This window comes from Daphnia carinata, chromosome 7 (assembly GCF_022539665.2).
Source record: "Daphnia carinata strain CSIRO-1 chromosome 7, CSIRO_AGI_Dcar_HiC_V3, whole genome shotgun sequence".
Lineage (NCBI taxonomy): Eukaryota > Metazoa > Arthropoda > Branchiopoda > Diplostraca > Daphniidae > Daphnia > Daphnia carinata.
This window is the reverse complement of record NC_081337.1, coordinates 2685326-2700089: the sequence shown is the minus strand read 5'-3', so window position 1 is coordinate 2700089 and position 14764 is coordinate 2685326. Positions and strand designations below refer to the sequence as shown.

Below are 14764 nucleotides of genomic sequence, written 5' to 3'. Positions count from 1 at the left end.
TTGATTTAAACTGGGTTACAACTACACAGCAGTGGCAGCAGTGGCGGCAGTAATACACACACAAACACACTCCAACCACACTCACACCCTCTCAACATACACACGGCGCGAAACTCGTCTCACTGAGCGTCGAGCGTCGCGAACAACACCAACTAAAGCCAACTCACGACTAAGCCCGACAGCGCCGGGATATTGCAGCGGACCAAATGGCAAGACGAAAATAAAAAGAAAGTAACAGACACACTGCGCCATCTAACGGTCATCAGTCAAAATCAAACATAATTTATTTTCTCTCGTCAAATTCGGCATCACATCAATTTTTAGGGGGCACTTTATAACACACACAGCACGCACACATAGGTGATTGAAGAATGCCAAGATGTTTGAGATTGTCAACTTGATACTAATAAATAATCTGTTGAAGTCAATTTTAAAGCTAATGGTCAATGGACAACACACTACTACTACCGACTCTCCTCGTTGTCTAAGTTGTTTGCAACGACCTGCTGATGACCATCCTCGCTGCCATTGGATAGTGCCGTCTTCTTGGTCATCAATTTGAGATACTGAAGCGCATTAAACGTAGCTTGCTTCTGCGCTTCTTCATACGATTCACCGCTGCCGCAAACGACAGCGATGGGAGTCAGTGACATTGTCAAAAGACACTGATATCGACCCGAATGCGTCTTTTCTTCGATGTCTACGTAGGTGGCGTCAAATTTCTGTTCTACAGATATCTCTTGCAGCAATTTGAAGTGATCTGGATGAGGATCTTTCAAGACAATTTCCTGTGCAATGCAAAGAAAAAATATTTCAAAACCAATTTTTAAGACATGTAACAAAGACGAATATGAATATTGTTCGTACTTGTAAGGCTGCGATCTTTTCGCCCGCGAGTTTTCTTAGGCTTCGATGGAACTGTGTTATTTTGATACCGTGAGAGGATTTGGCTGATTGGTTTTCCTTTAAGCCGCCACACCTCAGCGAAGCCCTTTGCGCAATCTGTAAAAGTTGGAGAATGTTTATGACTACTATGGTTACAATAATCGCGTTTGGTCGTAACAAGTTTCAATTACTTCATCCTCGTCCTCTAACCCGCCATGGTTTTGTAACTCTATTGGCGTATCTTTGAGTTTCATCAGCATCCGATAGGCTGCTTGTCTCTTGGCTAATTTTTTTGACTTGCCAACGCCAATTTCGTGATGATTTTCTACGACGCAAGTGATGACAAATTCCCTTTCGTGTGGTAGGCCGTTTTCTCCTTCAAGTATGTAGCTTGGTGGCGCCCATCTGTGAGATATGCACAATTCTTGAAGGTTGCCAACTGGGTTTCCAGGAATACCGTCATCTGCAACAATATATCAGATAACAGTGTTAAAGAAATATGAACAATCATAAATATGAAAATTGTGAATACCATATGGTGAGGTAACTGTCCTTAATCTGGAAAAACAAAAGTCAGACCATTAAAAACCAGTGTGTTACATGTACATTTTGAAAGGGAGCTCACGTGCCACCACCAAGATTTTCAAGCAATGTTGTGCAATGACCCCCCCAGATTTTGTCCAACACTGCTTTAGCTGCAGCATGTTTGGCCTTCTTTTTGGATTGTCCAGAACCCATGGCTACACGAAATTTATTGTAGTGCAAGGATCACTTATCATTGTGTATAATTTTCTTAACTTACCAACAAGCTCCCCAACGGAAACACGGTATTTGAATGTAGGTTCATGAATGGCACCCTCAATTTGAATTAAATCATATTTTGGGTTAATGCCCTTCTTCACATATAGCTCCTGAAGCAAGGAAACCGGTGTTTTTGCCGCACCCTGAAACAATAAAGTAAATATGTAGACAATCGACTACGAAATCAATGTCAAATATTTTTTCTTGGGACACCAGGAAGTATGTGAGACTTACCGAATCCATGCTCTCGGCTTGGATGCTTCCTTCGGCTTCGTCCGTGTCTTCGAGATTATATATTTTCATTTTCTTTTAGAGGAAGATGCACAAGACAGTTAGTTTATTTTTAGATATTGTTAGATGTGTTGTTTCATGTAGACGACGCAACTGTGAGAGGGAACGCCATCTGGAGACAAGAGAATTGTTAAAAACACTTCTACTTCCCAAAAGGATTCGTTCAAGTTTTAAAGAAAGATAATCAAGGAAACTAATTATTACATGTTTGAGATAAAGAAATCTAGGAATGCTTCTCCTACTGTTTCAATAAATCCTTTTTCGTAGCTTATGTGTGTTTAATCTAGGCTACTATTGATACCAGAATTGCTGACCCTTTTTAAAGTCAGGTTTTCTTTCGTGCACATTTAGCGAACGTTTTTTTTTTCTTTGTTTTTTGCTGTTGTTGTTCAAGGAATAGAGTGTACGTGATGATGGAGACGTGAGTTGAGTGGCCTGCTACAAAGAATCTCTTTGCTTGCTGAGACGAGACTTGGGCTCAAAGCCAAAGCGTTTTTCGTTTGTACAAAGAGGACTTGCACACTATCTCTATACGCGCCACGAAGCACTAATTATAGATGAGCGAAAGAGAGCTGACTAGAAAGAGCAAGCAAAAACGAGAAAAACGCTAGGAGAAAAACGAAACCAACGGCTCATTGCACTTGCAAAGAAACAAAAAGGAAACACATCGGCATTCCGTTTCCTCACTCCGTCTGTTTTGAATACACCATGAGTACAAGGGAAATATTGCCAGCGACATTTATCTAACAACTTATTTACCCAATAACCGTAATTTTTGAGACATATATGTTAAAATGTGTACAAAGATAAGACAAGATTTCAGTAGTGAAACATGATTTCAACCATTGTTTTTTTTTTAAGCCTTATTCTGATTTTTGAAAGTCCAATTCTAACAATTGGTGTGGCGTAACATGTGTACAGAAAATAAAGTTAACCAATGTTTATCATCACCTACGGAGTTTTCTATTTCGGAAAATTAAAAAGTAATGTTTGTATCTCGGTTTGTCTATTTCTTTGATAAACAAGGGAAATGGTGGTTTGCAGTAAATAAAACCACTCGCCAAGGTCAGACCAAGTAATAAGGGCCTTTTGAGGTTGCCATTAGTCAAATAAGATTTTTTTTTTTACCTTTTGAAAGGGATTTTGTAACTTCCTATTCCACGAGATGCGTTCCTAGTTTTGTAGAGACTTCAGCACGAAGGAATATGATATCGCCATTAGCCAGCGGTTTTTTCTTTAGGGGCTAAAGTTATATTCTTAATAACGGGGAAAACACGTGGCGTGGCTGGCTGGCTACACAGAAACTTGAACTGGCCAATATCTCTTTTCACATCTTTCTCGTAAGCTTAAAGTGCACCGATAACATTGACAGAATGCAAACCCGTAGTAAAATACTGGAATTCCTCAAATTCAATGAAAAAATCGACCCAAAAATAGCTGTGGCTAACATCAAACAAATGTTTAAAAAAAAAAAAAGAAAAGAAAAACGCTGTTCTAAACACATACTTCGCCTTTAGCTCGCTTGGCGTCGTTCAGCTGTCATCTACATTGTGCTAAACAGCAAATTTCATTGTTGATCCGTCTTTGTTTACACAAGGATAGAAGGATATTTGACACGGAAATTCCTAAGTATAGATTTAGTCAGTATACTGTGGGCCATCCATTTGTCTTTCACCTGAGTAATGTGAAAATCAATTTTGTTTGAATTTGAGTTTCTGAATCTCAATTGTGAACAACATTCTCTTAACTGTGTTTTAAATGCTGTCTTTGAGGATGGTTGATCGTCTCTTCTGTTGTAGACCATTCACTCCCATACTTATTGGAATCTGTATGGGTATAACAATTAGTTTGATTGTAACTAATGCCAGAATTGAAAATAATTGTCTGGAAAATATCTCTGCTTTACGGGATAGTTTTGATAGGAGTCACAACATTGATTTCACAGAAGACAGTAAAAATTTGCAAGATGAAAATACTGAAGACTTAAGTGATTACGATCCCAGAATCAACTTGGCTGGAAAACCTCATTCAGCTAAGAAAGAGCCTCAGACTTTAATAAGACCAAGATATTTGTCAACAGAGTTGGGAATCAAAGAGAAAAACTTTGTTGCTGTTCTGAGTTCAATCAAACAAATCCCTTCTTTAGGACTAGCAATCAATGAAACCCTGGCTCACCATGTGAATCGCTTAGCCTTTTTTGTTGAAGTTGCAGGATCTGACAAATTGGATGTCAAAACTTTACCAATTGTGGGATTTAAAGATAGCCAACAAGGCCTCCTCACTCTTCATACATTAAAATATCTGTCTGATAAATTGGCAGTGGGATACAGCTATTTTTTAATAATAAAAGACACTACTTATGTTGATGGAAGAAAGCTTGAAAACCTGACGAACCACATTAGTATTACCGAAAATGTTTATATGGGCCTTCCTGGAACAAATCCAACTTCAAATCCGTCTGTTTGCTCCTTGGGTAAGTTATCAATGATTTCAGATTTTTTAAATTGAGTTCTTATACCTTTTTTTTTACACTCCAACAGACAGTGGAATACTGATAAGTAGCTCAGTCCTTTTGGCAATTTCTCCGTTGCTGGAAACTTGCACTGAAGAGTTTGCGTTCAACTCAGATGATGAAAAGATTGGTTTTTGCATTTTCAAAGCCTTGAATCTTACCTGCCAGCCACAAGTGCAAGTAATGTTTGAGCTTGTAAAATTATTTTTGTACTACTGTTAACTAGAATCGATATCTATGCAGGGACAAACTTTTCTTACATTTAACCTTGATGCCCATATTAGTGATGTCCGGCAACTGGAAAAAGCGTGGGAATCTCAACCGGAATTATCTAACGCGTTAACCTATTTTCATGCCAGAGAGACTGCTTACTTTTTCATGCTCAACAAACAAACTTGCAATGTTAGAATAACATAAGACCATTTGGCGTATTATTACCTAATTTTTCCCCCTGTTCTTTGTAGGTAGCTCTCCAAAATATCAAATACTCTATCCGAGAGATGGAAGCTTCGATATTGCGTTTGGCACCTGATGCCCCTGGGGGACTTCAGGCAGTTACATGGCCTGTTGGGTATTCTCCGCCTTCGAAACAAGACACTCGTTTTAGCGTTCTACACTGGGAGTATTTCAACGAAACCCATGTCTATTTCGATACCGAACACAGCGCGGTCAAACCACTGGCTGGTCCACATTTGCAAGACGTTGAGGTCATTATTCATAAAAATTGCTGGAAAAATTATTTTTAAAAAATTCATATACAGGATGTTATAAAGGCAGCTGTTAAGGCTGTTTTGAAAGAAAGTCCAGAATTAAAATACCTGCGTGTGAGTAGCGGTTACAAGAGATTTGATCCTACGCGAGGAATGGACTACATCCTCGATCTTTACTTTTCAGACCCAGTCAAAGGCAAAATTACTGTGAGGTATTCTAATAGAACATTTTTTTTTTACTATAATATAAAATAGTACTTACGTCTCTTGTAAATTTTGTAGGATGGAAGGCTGTAGACCAATCACTCATGTAGATACTGTGCCAATGCCTTACGTGACTGAATCATCGATTGTTCACATCATCATTGTAGTGCGGGAGGAGGAAGAAATGTCTGCAGCCGAAAAGTTTGTCGCTTCGTTTGGCAAAAATATGATGGCCAAATCTGATAAATCAGAATTGCATTTGGTGCTCTTCAACCGGAATACGGGAAATTTAAAAGCACTTGCGCAGTCGTTGAATGCACAGTACAAAAAACTGGGATCTAAAATCAGCATCTTGTCGTACAAATTTTCTGGTTCTAACCGCTCAGCGTTGGACTTCGCCGCAGTGGACTTGATGAGCAGCAAAATGGAACCTGGGGCACTCTTCTTTTTGTGCAGTCCGTACACGGAAATCTATCCAGATGTACTGAACCGAGTACGGATCAATACCATCTCTGGCTGGCAGCTTTTTAGTCCCATTCCATTTGCAGAATACAATCCTGACGTGTCCTTCCCTGGTTCGGCGAAAAACGAAGCACTTAACATTTCGACAAACCAGGGTTTTTACGATCTTCATGAAACGCAACACATAAGCTTCTACATGGCGGACTACTTGAACGGTAAAAGCTTTGGCCTGTAAGAAAGTTCTTTCTTAATAATGACACTTAAACTTATTGCAGCACGAAAAGCCTTCGAATCAGAGCAACCATTGGTGAAATCCGATCATGATCTTCAAGGGGAATTTTCTTCGCCGTATGAGACGATTTTGACAATGTTTACGAGGATGCGTCAACTTCATGTTTTGCGAGCTGTAGAACCTCATTTGCGAATACGTTATCACGAACGAAGATGCGAGACTAAGCGATGTCGAGAAAGCTTCCTACTTTCCCAAGGAACTAGATCTCAACTGGCACAGTTTGCTCTCGATCGAGAATCTCCTGCTGTAGTAGGGTAGCTGTTTCCGTGACATTTTCTCTATAATCTGCTGCTTCAGTCCTACTAGCATTGTTTTGCTATTTGTGATATATACGAGTGCCAAGGCATGAAAAAGGCTGTTCTTATAACATTTCAATAATTGTGTTATTATATTTGTTATTTGCCTATGTCGTCTGAACCTTTTCTGACTCCTGTTTTTCGTTTAACTGTGTCGGCTGTTGTTGCTCACCCTCCTGTTCAGCTCTTAGTTTTTCTTCTTCCATTTGCTTCTTCTTTTTGACCAAATCCGATAAATATTTCACTCGCAGCATGCATTCCTCCTATGAGATTAATTTCAAACTTATTATAACGCACCGTTTACGAATGATTACTTGTAGTACTGAAGTAGAAATACCTTTGTTTTGTCTGGCACAGCTTTTGCTATGCGTTCCCACCTTTCAGAACATCCTTTTGTGTAACAAGCCAGAGCGGTCTCTAAAGATTTTTGTTGTTTTTGAGTCCAGCCACTACTGCCGGGAACTTGTTCTTCTGCTCCCTCAATGCCATAGTTTGCCTGTGTAGGCTCTGCCAACAAAATATTATTTTTTCCTCCTCTAGTTTTTTCCTTCTTTTTCTCGACCCTCTCCTCCTCCTTTGAGTTTGCGTCAACTTCCTGACCTTCAAGTGGTCTGGGTGCAAGAAAATGGTGAACAACTATGAATAAAGCATGTCGATCGAAAATATTATACCTGAAAGCGTTATCTTTTAATTTTCTAGCAAAATGAGTGACTTCGGTAACTGTTCGGTTAAGAGCTTCTGCAATCTTCTCCCAACGTTCTGCAGTACCCACAGGGTATTTTTTCATTAACTTGGCAAGCTCTGTTAAATCGTCATCAGTCCATGGACCGGTGTTTACTCGAACAAATTTAGTTTCGCTCTAAAGATATTAATAAACCACAATATGATGCACAATGAGATTTTGTATGTCATTAAACGTATACCTGCTGCAGGCAAGGTTCGTCAACGGCCTCTAAAATACGTTCTTCGGCTTCTCCAGTATAACTTGGCAATGGAATAGCTCGTTTTCTTCGATAACCTTTCTTCATCTCTTTTTCTCTCTCCATTTCTTCTTTCATGCGCTCTTCTTCTTCTGCTTCCAATCTTTCTTGTTCTTTTTTTGCAAGAGCTTCCCTCTTTTTTTCCTTTCTATACTCCACTAACCAGCGACAAAAAGCAGGTAATGATATGATCATGTTAAATATCTGGAACGGAAGAGTATTCTTGTAACTGGGTTTTGGGATAATAAACAATTGATCTAATTCTTCTTCCACATCGTACTCATTTGGCTGCTTTTTTTTCTTGATTTGTTTTTGTAATTTCTTAAGTTTTGATGCTTTAACCTCGTCTAGAGTAAGCTTTTTTTCAAAGTACGATCCCCAGGCAACTCCGTACTGTCCAATGGAGAATAAAACGAACAACCATATCGACAACTCCAGCATTCCCATTTTCCGAACTCGACGATAATAGTAGAGAGGGTTTCTCCAATTCGGTAGGCCTTCGACAAGAACTTGATCATATCTCGCTCTTTTTGCACCATCTCGTAGTATTTCGTAGACTCCTACCAGCTGGCGAAACTTCACTTCTGCATCTGTATTTTTAAAAAATATTAATTACTTTTATTTATGATGGAATTTCTTTTTCTGAGACGGAGCATTATCAAAAGCAAAATTACCAGGAGCGTCATTTTTATCAGGATGTAACTGAAGAGATAAGCGTCTGTAAGCTTTCCTAATTTCTGATTGACTGCAATTCTGAATAATAATTTATAACAGGATTTAGATGATGGACAATATCTGTAAGAAGACAAGGGTAGTCTTTGAAATCTCAAATAACATTGATTATGGTGATTTTCTACCCAAAATCGCTACTACAGATGCGGGTAGAAGCAACATCATATTTCTTGAATGAAGGAATAAATAGGGCACTTGATCAGTACTCACCTGTAGCACACCGAGAACATCGTAAAAATTTTGGTTGATTTCTTCAACTAAATCAAAAATTTCTATGTCACTCTGGTCCCAAGCAGAGCAAATTGAAAACATGGATAGGAAAACAATCAAACACAATTTTCCCATGGTGTTAACGTATAATAATATCTTCTTAGCATAACAGGTCAAACAGCTGTCAAAACAACAAGTGAAATTTATAAAAATATCGTGCACTGCGGGCGACTGTCGTCTAATGAATAAGCCAGCATGGCACACGTTTGCCACTTCTCACCTAAATGAATATTTATTTAAATAACTTTGGGAGTATTTTTGCCGAAATACTATATTTAATTTGCTTTTTGTCCAAAAGCCAAGGAAGGTTTCTCAGAATTTTTAACTAAATTTTTAAAATGCTGTGTCGATAGACGATTTGGTTTGCTATCGCTTTTTCGATACGTCAACGATCTTAGTTCTCATTGGTTGAATGTTCTTTAGTTTTGCTTAGGTGGCTATCCGTGTATCGCGACGGTATACAGAAATTGTAAAACAAAATGGCATTGATATATTCGTTTATAGTGCTGTTATTGGCTTCATACATTAATGCCGACAAAGAAACTCTAGTACTGCTGGATAATCTTGCTATTCGGGAAACTCACTCGATATTCTTCAAATCTTTGACAGGTCAGTATTCTTACTGCAAATACCGGTACTGCCGGCGTGTAAACTTCAGATTTGACAGCCACCTGCTCCTTTCAATTTCTTAGATCGTGGGTATTCGCTCATATTCAAACCTGTCGATGACTCCAACTTGGTGTTAGCAAAGTATGGACAATACTTGTATAAAAATCTGGTTATTTTCTCCCCCTCTGTTGAGGAGTTTGGTGGATCCCTCAGCGTAGAAGCCATCACTAAATTTGTTGATGATGGAGGTAATGTCTTGTATAAAACAAGATTTTCTATAGTTCTCAGGTGTGTGGTCTATCTAGGCAACATATTGATTGCGGGAAGCAGCAATTCTGGTGATGTCTTACGAGAAATAACAGCTGAATGTGGATTTGAAGTTGACGAAGAAGGAGCAGCTGTGATAGACCACTTGAATTATGATGTGCTTGACCAGGGCAAAGTACAGTTTCTGAAGGAATTATCAAGAAAAATTTAGCACAGATTTTTGTTTGTTTTTTTAGCACACAACTATTGTTGCTGATAGTGCCAACCTGATTGATGCACCAATGATTGTTGGATCCAAGAAAGTTGCTCCATTCCTTTTCCGTGGCACTGGCTTGATTGCTGATAAGGAAAATCCTTTAGTTCTTGAAGTGTTGACAGCATCTAGCACTGCATATTCCTACAAGCCAGATTCTCCTATTGAAGAGGTTATTTCTTTTCTTCTTTTCTCTGTGTCAAAGACATGCTCACCAAGTTCCTTTAAAATTAGTACCCCCATGCGGTCGGCAAAAACACAGTTCTGATCGCAGCCTTGCAAGCTAGAAACAATGCCCGAGTTGTGGTTTCTGGTTCGTTGGATTTCTTCTCTGATGAATTCTTCTCTTCTCCAGTTCAAAAGGCCTTGGTAGGTTATCAAACATTATATCATTCATGAGTTGATACTTATTTTTGTTGCTAAACAATCAAAGGGTGGTCAAAAATATCCCAAATCTGGCAATCAAGATCTTAGCGATGCATTGACCAGATGGGTGTTTAAGGAAGAAGGTGTACTGCGCGTTGGTAAAGTTTCGCACCATAAAGCTGGCGAGAAAGATGCTCCTCAGTACTACACCATCATGGAAAATATGGTAAGAAGTTTATAGCATCCTCTTAATTTAGCATGGAACGTAATTTTTTATGCTGAAACAGGTTTACGAAATCGAAATTGAAAAACTCGAAAAAGACAAGTGGGTCCCATTCGACGCGAAAGACATTCAGTTGGAGTTTGTTAGGATTGATCCTTTCGTCCGAACCGTGTTGACGCGTAGTGCTGACGGAGTTTTCCGCACCGAATTCAAGATTCCCGATGTCTACGGTGTTTACCAACTTAAAGTAGATTACACTAGAGTCGGTTATACTTTCCTGAACAGCGCTACCCAGGTAAAGGCGTCACCCAATTGGTCGTTCTATATTATAAGCAGTCAGTTCTTAAAATCAACCTCAACGTTTTATAGGTATCTGTCCGACCTCTGGAACACACCCAGTATGAACGATTCATCGTCAGCGCCTATCCTTACTACGCCAGCGCATTTAGTATGATGGGTGGCGTTTTCCTATTCAGCATTCTGTTCCTTCACTACCGCACGACAGAAGAAACGAAAAAGAAGAGTGAATAGAACATATCCAAAGAGTTCATAGGTATGTGTGGTATGCAAGAGAGTGAAAAAGAAAAAAAAAACTTTGTGTGTTGTTGAAATAAAGGATGTAATTTCGACAAGAACAGTGTTACACATTTTCTTTTGGGAGATTCTCAACACGAATCACTTATATAGATACCAGGGAAACTATTAGGACGAAAGAAACAGGATAGATACAAGATTTTTTGAAGTTATTGCACCGCGTCACTGCTGATTTTGAGCTGCCAGAACAAGATGTTTTTGCTTCTGAACTACGGCGGCAGAAGAAACAAGTTGACATAAAATGGCCAGAGGAGGGGTTAGCTCATAGCATTTAAAGAAAGCAGGTTTGGGGGAGGGGAATTAATCCATGCAAGCTTGGTATTGTTTAAAAACTAAATACAAATGAGAAAATTCATCTGTCTGCTGAATAAGAAGAATCTTGGCCGTAAGGAATAGCTATCAGGAAAGGGCACCATTAATTACGAATTGAATTAACGTTTTTTTTTTTTTTAACTTTGAAACCAAGCGGAAAATAGGGATGGAAGTGACTTACGTTACTCTTTACCTTCCACTTCCCGAATAAAATAGGCGAAGGTGTAAACTTCTCAATCACATTACGTCGACAAAATATTCGCTCATATTGCATGGATTTGTCATGGCCATTCGGAAAGACTGTCGCGATCCGGACACATCATCCGGAACTTGATTCAAAGGCCGGTTTCCACCTTGGCCACCTATCGGTCGCACCCCACCAGCAGGGCCGCCGGGTACACAGTTCACGGCTATCTGAGAATCCCCGTCGCTGCTTCCTAGCGTAAATCGTAAAAAAAGAAACGAAAATAAAAACAAAACAAAATAAAGAACAAAAAATAAATAAATAAATAAATCGAAGCCGTTCTTTATTATTTCCTTTAAATACAAAACTCTTGATTGCATTCGGATACACACATGCCAGTCGATAGGTCACATCATCGTCTTGTGTTTCTTAGAGAGACTGTATTACCCGTAGTACTACTGCCGCTACTGCTTGACGACCCGTGAATCCCAGGCCCTACCGGATTCACTGCACCTAACAGTGAAGGCGGCTGACTCCTATCTCCACCCATCAATCCACTGCGCACATCTGATCCACTACTCCCTGTAAATACGAATTAATAGGTCAAAATTTTGGAACATAATCAATACGGCTTGGCTATAATGAACTTACCTGATCCACTATGAACACTGCCTTCTCTTCCATAAGTGAATGTCGTGCTTTGTACAGGCGCCGATCCAAGAGGATCACTGCTGTAGCTGTAAGGCATGGGCGCATAACCGGTTGGGTAGTAAGGTATGTGAGGCGTAGCTGCACCAGCGACAGTTGCACCAGGACCACTGCCCCAAGGAGTCGGCAACGGCAGAGGAGCGAGTGTGTCCCTATCTGCTTCCGATGCCGCATCGTCGGTTAGACGAAGGGCCGAAACACCTGCATAAAAAAAAAATTTTATTACCATACCTCAAAACAAAAGATGGAAAACAAATTTGCGAATAATAATAAAACCTGGTAGGACTTCAACTAACTTACCCAAACAAAGGTCTCCGAAGACGTAATAGCACTGCTCCGAGAATGTGTACTTGTTTACTGTATGTCTGATGTAGCCAGCACGCAAGAGCTGAGAAGCCAGCTTGCGAGCATCACGACGTTCCTCTAAGCCTTGCACACGGTTGTGAAGCCAGTCGACCACGTCCGATCCAATAAACGCATTGGGAATTACTATTTTCAACCAAAGTCGATCTCTAACTTCAAGTCCGGAATCTGGGCGCGCCATCGCCCTCACAATTGCAAGCATGTCTGAGCGCGCTGTAAGAGGGGCTTCTTCAACAGGACCTTCAACAAGTACTTGGAAAATTAGTCAAGTTCTTTGAGTTTGCCTGTAATGTTGTTTTGACATACGTTCGGTTTCTGGCATACTAGACATCATTGATGTCGTAGTGGACGACATTGTAGCTACCGATGGTGGTCTGTTTGGGTATTGATTTCCACCTGAAATTTAATTTGATAATTTATTTTTCATGTCGTTTTATTTCAACGGAAAAGATATATATATAAAGAGAGAAGATATGTACCTCTAGCTGCTTCTGTGTGAGCAACCCATGCACCAGGATCAATAGGGCGAACGGGTTCGGTACGGGGTATCGTAAAGTAGCCTTTTGGATTGGGATCCCAACATTTCGCAACTACGAGTTTGATTGGACTGGGATTTGATAGACAAACTTAATACCATGTTGTATAGAATTAAAACGTCTGAATGTTTTACCCAGGTTTTTGCACTACTTCCCGCAACACGCGCACTGCGTCATCATTTGACATATTTTCGAAGTTAATATCATTGACTTGAAGGATCATGTCACCAGGTTCAATCCTTCCATCCAAAGCCACAGCACCACTAGACAGGTAATGGATAATTATAAAATTGTTATAAAAATATTTAGTTTACGGCTCTACCCTTTCATTATGGATCCAACGTAAATCCCACCGTCACCACCTTGATGACTCTGGCCCACAATGGAAATTCCTAAAAAGTTGACTGTGTCCATGTTAAGCGTGACGGTGATGATGTTGAGCGACATTGTGGAATCCGTGATACTGGAAAACGACGATGCTCGTGATGACAAAGGAGGCAAACGAGGACGGCGACGCTTAGGTCTCCGATTACGGCCTTGGCGAGACACACTGGTGTGATCTAAGGAAAGAAATTCGAGCCGGTCTATACCTTATATCTCTATTGACTAATAAAACTTTGGTTACCTGTCGTTGTTGTGATGCGTGAAGATGCGTCTTCTTCAGAGTCGACGAAACTAGTTGACTCTAGATCTGAGCTTATCATGGAAGATGATTCGTATTCGTGCCCGACTCTATGTCTCATTGCATTGTGACCATTTCGGGGCGCTTGAACTGAAAAAAACAAAAACGTAATATTAATCGGAACGCGCAAAGTTAGAACAATTCCCCAGATTACACTTGAAAGCGACAATCTACGAAAAGCCATGCAAAACCAACTCACCATCAAAGCGATCATATTTTTCATAAGTCTCACGATGCACACGGCCAGAACGGGGCAAAATGTGCCTCTCTTCATGGCAAACATAAAGAACATACAAAGAATTGCAGAAGAGAACGAAAATGAGATGCAACAGGACAACATCAACAAATTAACAAGTAGACAAAGCGTAAACATATTTACCACTGTGCCTTGAACTAATGACTGATTCTGTCTCTGTAGCTGTTGTGTACTCCTCAGCCATACTTCTGTTATGGCCAGGGCTACAAACAAACACACAAGTTAGCTGCATTGTTTATGTCAAAATATTTAATGACACTTACTGAAAAGAAGGTGGCCTTCCATCTGTAGTGGCAGTGCTCTCAGCACATTGCGATACAGAATCTGAAATGCTACTTTCGGCAGATACTAGCTATAATGGGAAATATACATCTCTGACACCTATTACCCCATGTCACTTTTAAAATATTAATTACCCATGAAATGACTCTTCCATTGAAACATGGAAGGTGAGCATCATCATCAACAATTTCTTCCTTGACAACACTAGAAATGTAAACAAGTATTAGACAAATTCAGTTTTCTTCAAACAAAGAAAAATAATGGGAATCATAATCTAAGAACGAATGGTTGCCACTTGACAACGATAAAAAAAGGGGGGAAAACGAGCAGCAAAACTGGTTGTACCCGAAATCGTCGTCCATTGATTTGAAGAAAAATTTATAATTTGGGCGATTGAGAACATTCTTGAAGTCGGCTAGGGTTACTTGATCGGGCGGTATTGTAAGTTTCACAAGATAAGGAGTTTCTTCTTCGTCTATGTGGTAAATGATTTTAGTTTCCGACATATTTGGAAACTGCGTCAAGCTCTTGTCAACGACAAAAACCAATCGTTTAACAAGATTAGAAATAGCGTGAGGGCAGGGCGTCAAACGTTACTAATCTACGCACATCGATGAGTGTTGTGTATGTTCCCTCAGGGCTTCTTATCCAACATGGAGTCTCGTCTGCCTCGGCCAGCGGGCGTCGTCTTTTT

General features: G+C 39.9%; 5 protein-coding genes across 8 annotated transcripts; 2 read left to right on the top strand and 3 right to left on the bottom strand.

The window, feature by feature from the left end:
- Positions 1 to 266: 266 nt before the first annotated feature.
- On the bottom strand, positions 267 to 3425 carry LOC130694615 (RISC-loading complex subunit tarbp2-like). 2 transcript variants are annotated; one of them, XM_057517682.1, is made up of 8 exons: positions 3106 to 3425; positions 1921 to 2089; positions 1688 to 1829; positions 1511 to 1625; positions 1418 to 1443; positions 1077 to 1348; positions 868 to 1002; positions 267 to 788 (listed from the first exon to the last, which is right to left on the bottom strand). In XM_057517682.1, exons 2-8 carry the CDS (start codon positions 1987 to 1989, stop codon positions 465 to 467), a joined length of 1083 nt encoding a protein of 360 aa, XP_057373665.1. In that variant the 5' UTR covers positions 1990 to 2089; positions 3106 to 3425; the 3' UTR covers positions 267 to 464. The 2 variants fall into 2 exon arrangements, with proteins under 2 accessions (XP_057373665.1, XP_057373664.1); XM_057517681.2 differs by lacking the exon at positions 3106 to 3425 and adding an exon at positions 2182 to 2431.
- A 93-nt stretch (positions 3426 to 3518) lies between these two features.
- Positions 3519 to 7117, top strand: LOC130694612 (chondroitin sulfate glucuronyltransferase-like). The gene is made up of 7 exons (XM_057517678.2): positions 3519 to 4450; positions 4518 to 4669; positions 4733 to 4891; positions 4954 to 5196; positions 5251 to 5411; positions 5482 to 6080; positions 6141 to 7117. The coding sequence occupies exons 1-7, from the start codon at positions 3736 to 3738 to the stop codon at positions 6413 to 6415; spliced, it is 2304 nt and encodes a 767-aa protein (XP_057373661.1). The 5' UTR covers positions 3519 to 3735; the 3' UTR covers positions 6416 to 7117.
- LOC130694613 (dnaJ homolog subfamily C member 1-like) lies at positions 6450 to 8619 on the bottom strand. Its single transcript, XM_057517679.2, has 6 exons — positions 8376 to 8619; positions 8108 to 8186; positions 7377 to 8023; positions 7125 to 7312; positions 6791 to 7064; positions 6450 to 6716 (listed from the first exon to the last, which is right to left on the bottom strand). The coding sequence occupies exons 1-6, from the start codon at positions 8508 to 8510 to the stop codon at positions 6561 to 6563; spliced, it is 1479 nt and encodes a 492-aa protein (XP_057373662.1). The 5' UTR covers positions 8511 to 8619; the 3' UTR covers positions 6450 to 6560.
- Positions 8620 to 8840: 221 nt separating this feature from the next.
- LOC130694614 (dolichyl-diphosphooligosaccharide--protein glycosyltransferase 48 kDa subunit-like) lies at positions 8841 to 10788 on the top strand. The gene is made up of 8 exons (XM_057517680.2): positions 8841 to 9044; positions 9128 to 9292; positions 9350 to 9486; positions 9548 to 9736; positions 9799 to 9933; positions 9998 to 10156; positions 10218 to 10448; positions 10523 to 10788. Exons 1-8 carry the CDS (start codon positions 8915 to 8917, stop codon positions 10682 to 10684), a joined length of 1308 nt encoding a protein of 435 aa, XP_057373663.1. The 5' UTR covers positions 8841 to 8914; the 3' UTR covers positions 10685 to 10788.
- On the bottom strand, positions 10748 to 14605 carry LOC130694622 (segment polarity protein dishevelled homolog DVL-3-like). 3 transcript variants are annotated; one of them, XM_059496347.1, is made up of 14 exons: positions 14416 to 14605; positions 14205 to 14274; positions 14052 to 14140; positions 13912 to 13991; positions 13732 to 13800; positions 13476 to 13622; positions 13173 to 13410; positions 12985 to 13113; positions 12794 to 12921; positions 12621 to 12710; positions 12252 to 12554; positions 11895 to 12152; positions 11700 to 11825; positions 10748 to 11496 (listed from the first exon to the last, which is right to left on the bottom strand). In XM_059496347.1, the coding sequence occupies exons 1-14, from the start codon at positions 14574 to 14576 to the stop codon at positions 11297 to 11299; spliced, it is 2088 nt and encodes a 695-aa protein (XP_059352330.1). In that variant the 5' UTR covers positions 14577 to 14605; the 3' UTR covers positions 10748 to 11296. The 3 variants fall into 3 exon arrangements, with proteins under 3 accessions (XP_059352330.1, XP_059352331.1, XP_059352332.1); XM_059496349.1 differs by having other exon boundaries at positions 11323 to 11489; positions 11691 to 11825; XM_059496348.1 differs by lacking the exon at positions 13732 to 13800.
- Between the last annotated feature and the right edge of the window lie 159 nt (positions 14606 to 14764).

Coding starts and splice junctions, on each gene's coding strand:
- LOC130694615 (XM_057517682.1), bottom strand. CDS start 1,989: ATGAAAATATATAATCTCGAAGACACGGACGAAGCCGAAGGAAGCATC. Junction 1,626..1,687: donor TTCCGTTGGGGAGCTTGTTG/GTAAGTTAAGAA, acceptor AATTTCGTGTAG/CCATGGGTTCTGGACAATCC. Junction 1,444..1,510: donor GAAAATCTTGGTGGTGGCAC/GTGAGCTCCCTT, acceptor TTGTTTTTCCAG/ATTAAGGACAGTTACCTCAC.
- LOC130694612 (XM_057517678.2), top strand. CDS start 3,736: ATGCTGTCTTTGAGGATGGTTGATCGTCTCTTCTGTTGTAGACCATTC. Junction 5,197..5,250: donor CACATTTGCAAGACGTTGAG/GTCATTATTCAT, acceptor ATTCATATACAG/GATGTTATAAAGGCAGCTGT. Junction 5,412..5,481: donor AAAGGCAAAATTACTGTGAG/GTATTCTAATAG, acceptor TAAATTTTGTAG/GATGGAAGGCTGTAGACCAA.
- LOC130694613 (XM_057517679.2), bottom strand. CDS start 8,510: ATGGGAAAATTGTGTTTGATTGTTTTCCTATCCATGTTTTCAATTTGC. Junction 7,065..7,124: donor TTAAAAGATAACGCTTTCAG/GTATAATATTTT, acceptor TCTTGCACCCAG/ACCACTTGAAGGTCAGGAAG. Junction 6,717..6,790: donor CTGTGCCAGACAAAACAAAG/GTATTTCTACTT, acceptor TTAATCTCATAG/GAGGAATGCATGCTGCGAGT.
- LOC130694614 (XM_057517680.2), top strand. CDS start 8,915: ATGGCATTGATATATTCGTTTATAGTGCTGTTATTGGCTTCATACATT. Junction 9,045..9,127: donor ATTCTTCAAATCTTTGACAG/GTCAGTATTCTT, acceptor TCAATTTCTTAG/ATCGTGGGTATTCGCTCATA. Junction 9,737..9,798: donor CAGATTCTCCTATTGAAGAG/GTTATTTCTTTT, acceptor CTTTAAAATTAG/TACCCCCATGCGGTCGGCAA.
- LOC130694622 (XM_059496347.1), bottom strand. CDS start 14,576: ATGTCGGAAACTAAAATCATTTACCACATAGACGAAGAAGAAACTCCT. Junction 14,275..14,415: donor TCAATGGACGACGATTTCGG/GTACAACCAGTT, acceptor TTACATTTCTAG/TGTTGTCAAGGAAGAAATTG. Junction 13,992..14,051: donor GGAAGGCCACCTTCTTTTCA/GTAAGTGTCATT, acceptor GTTTGTTTGTAG/CCCTGGCCATAACAGAAGTA.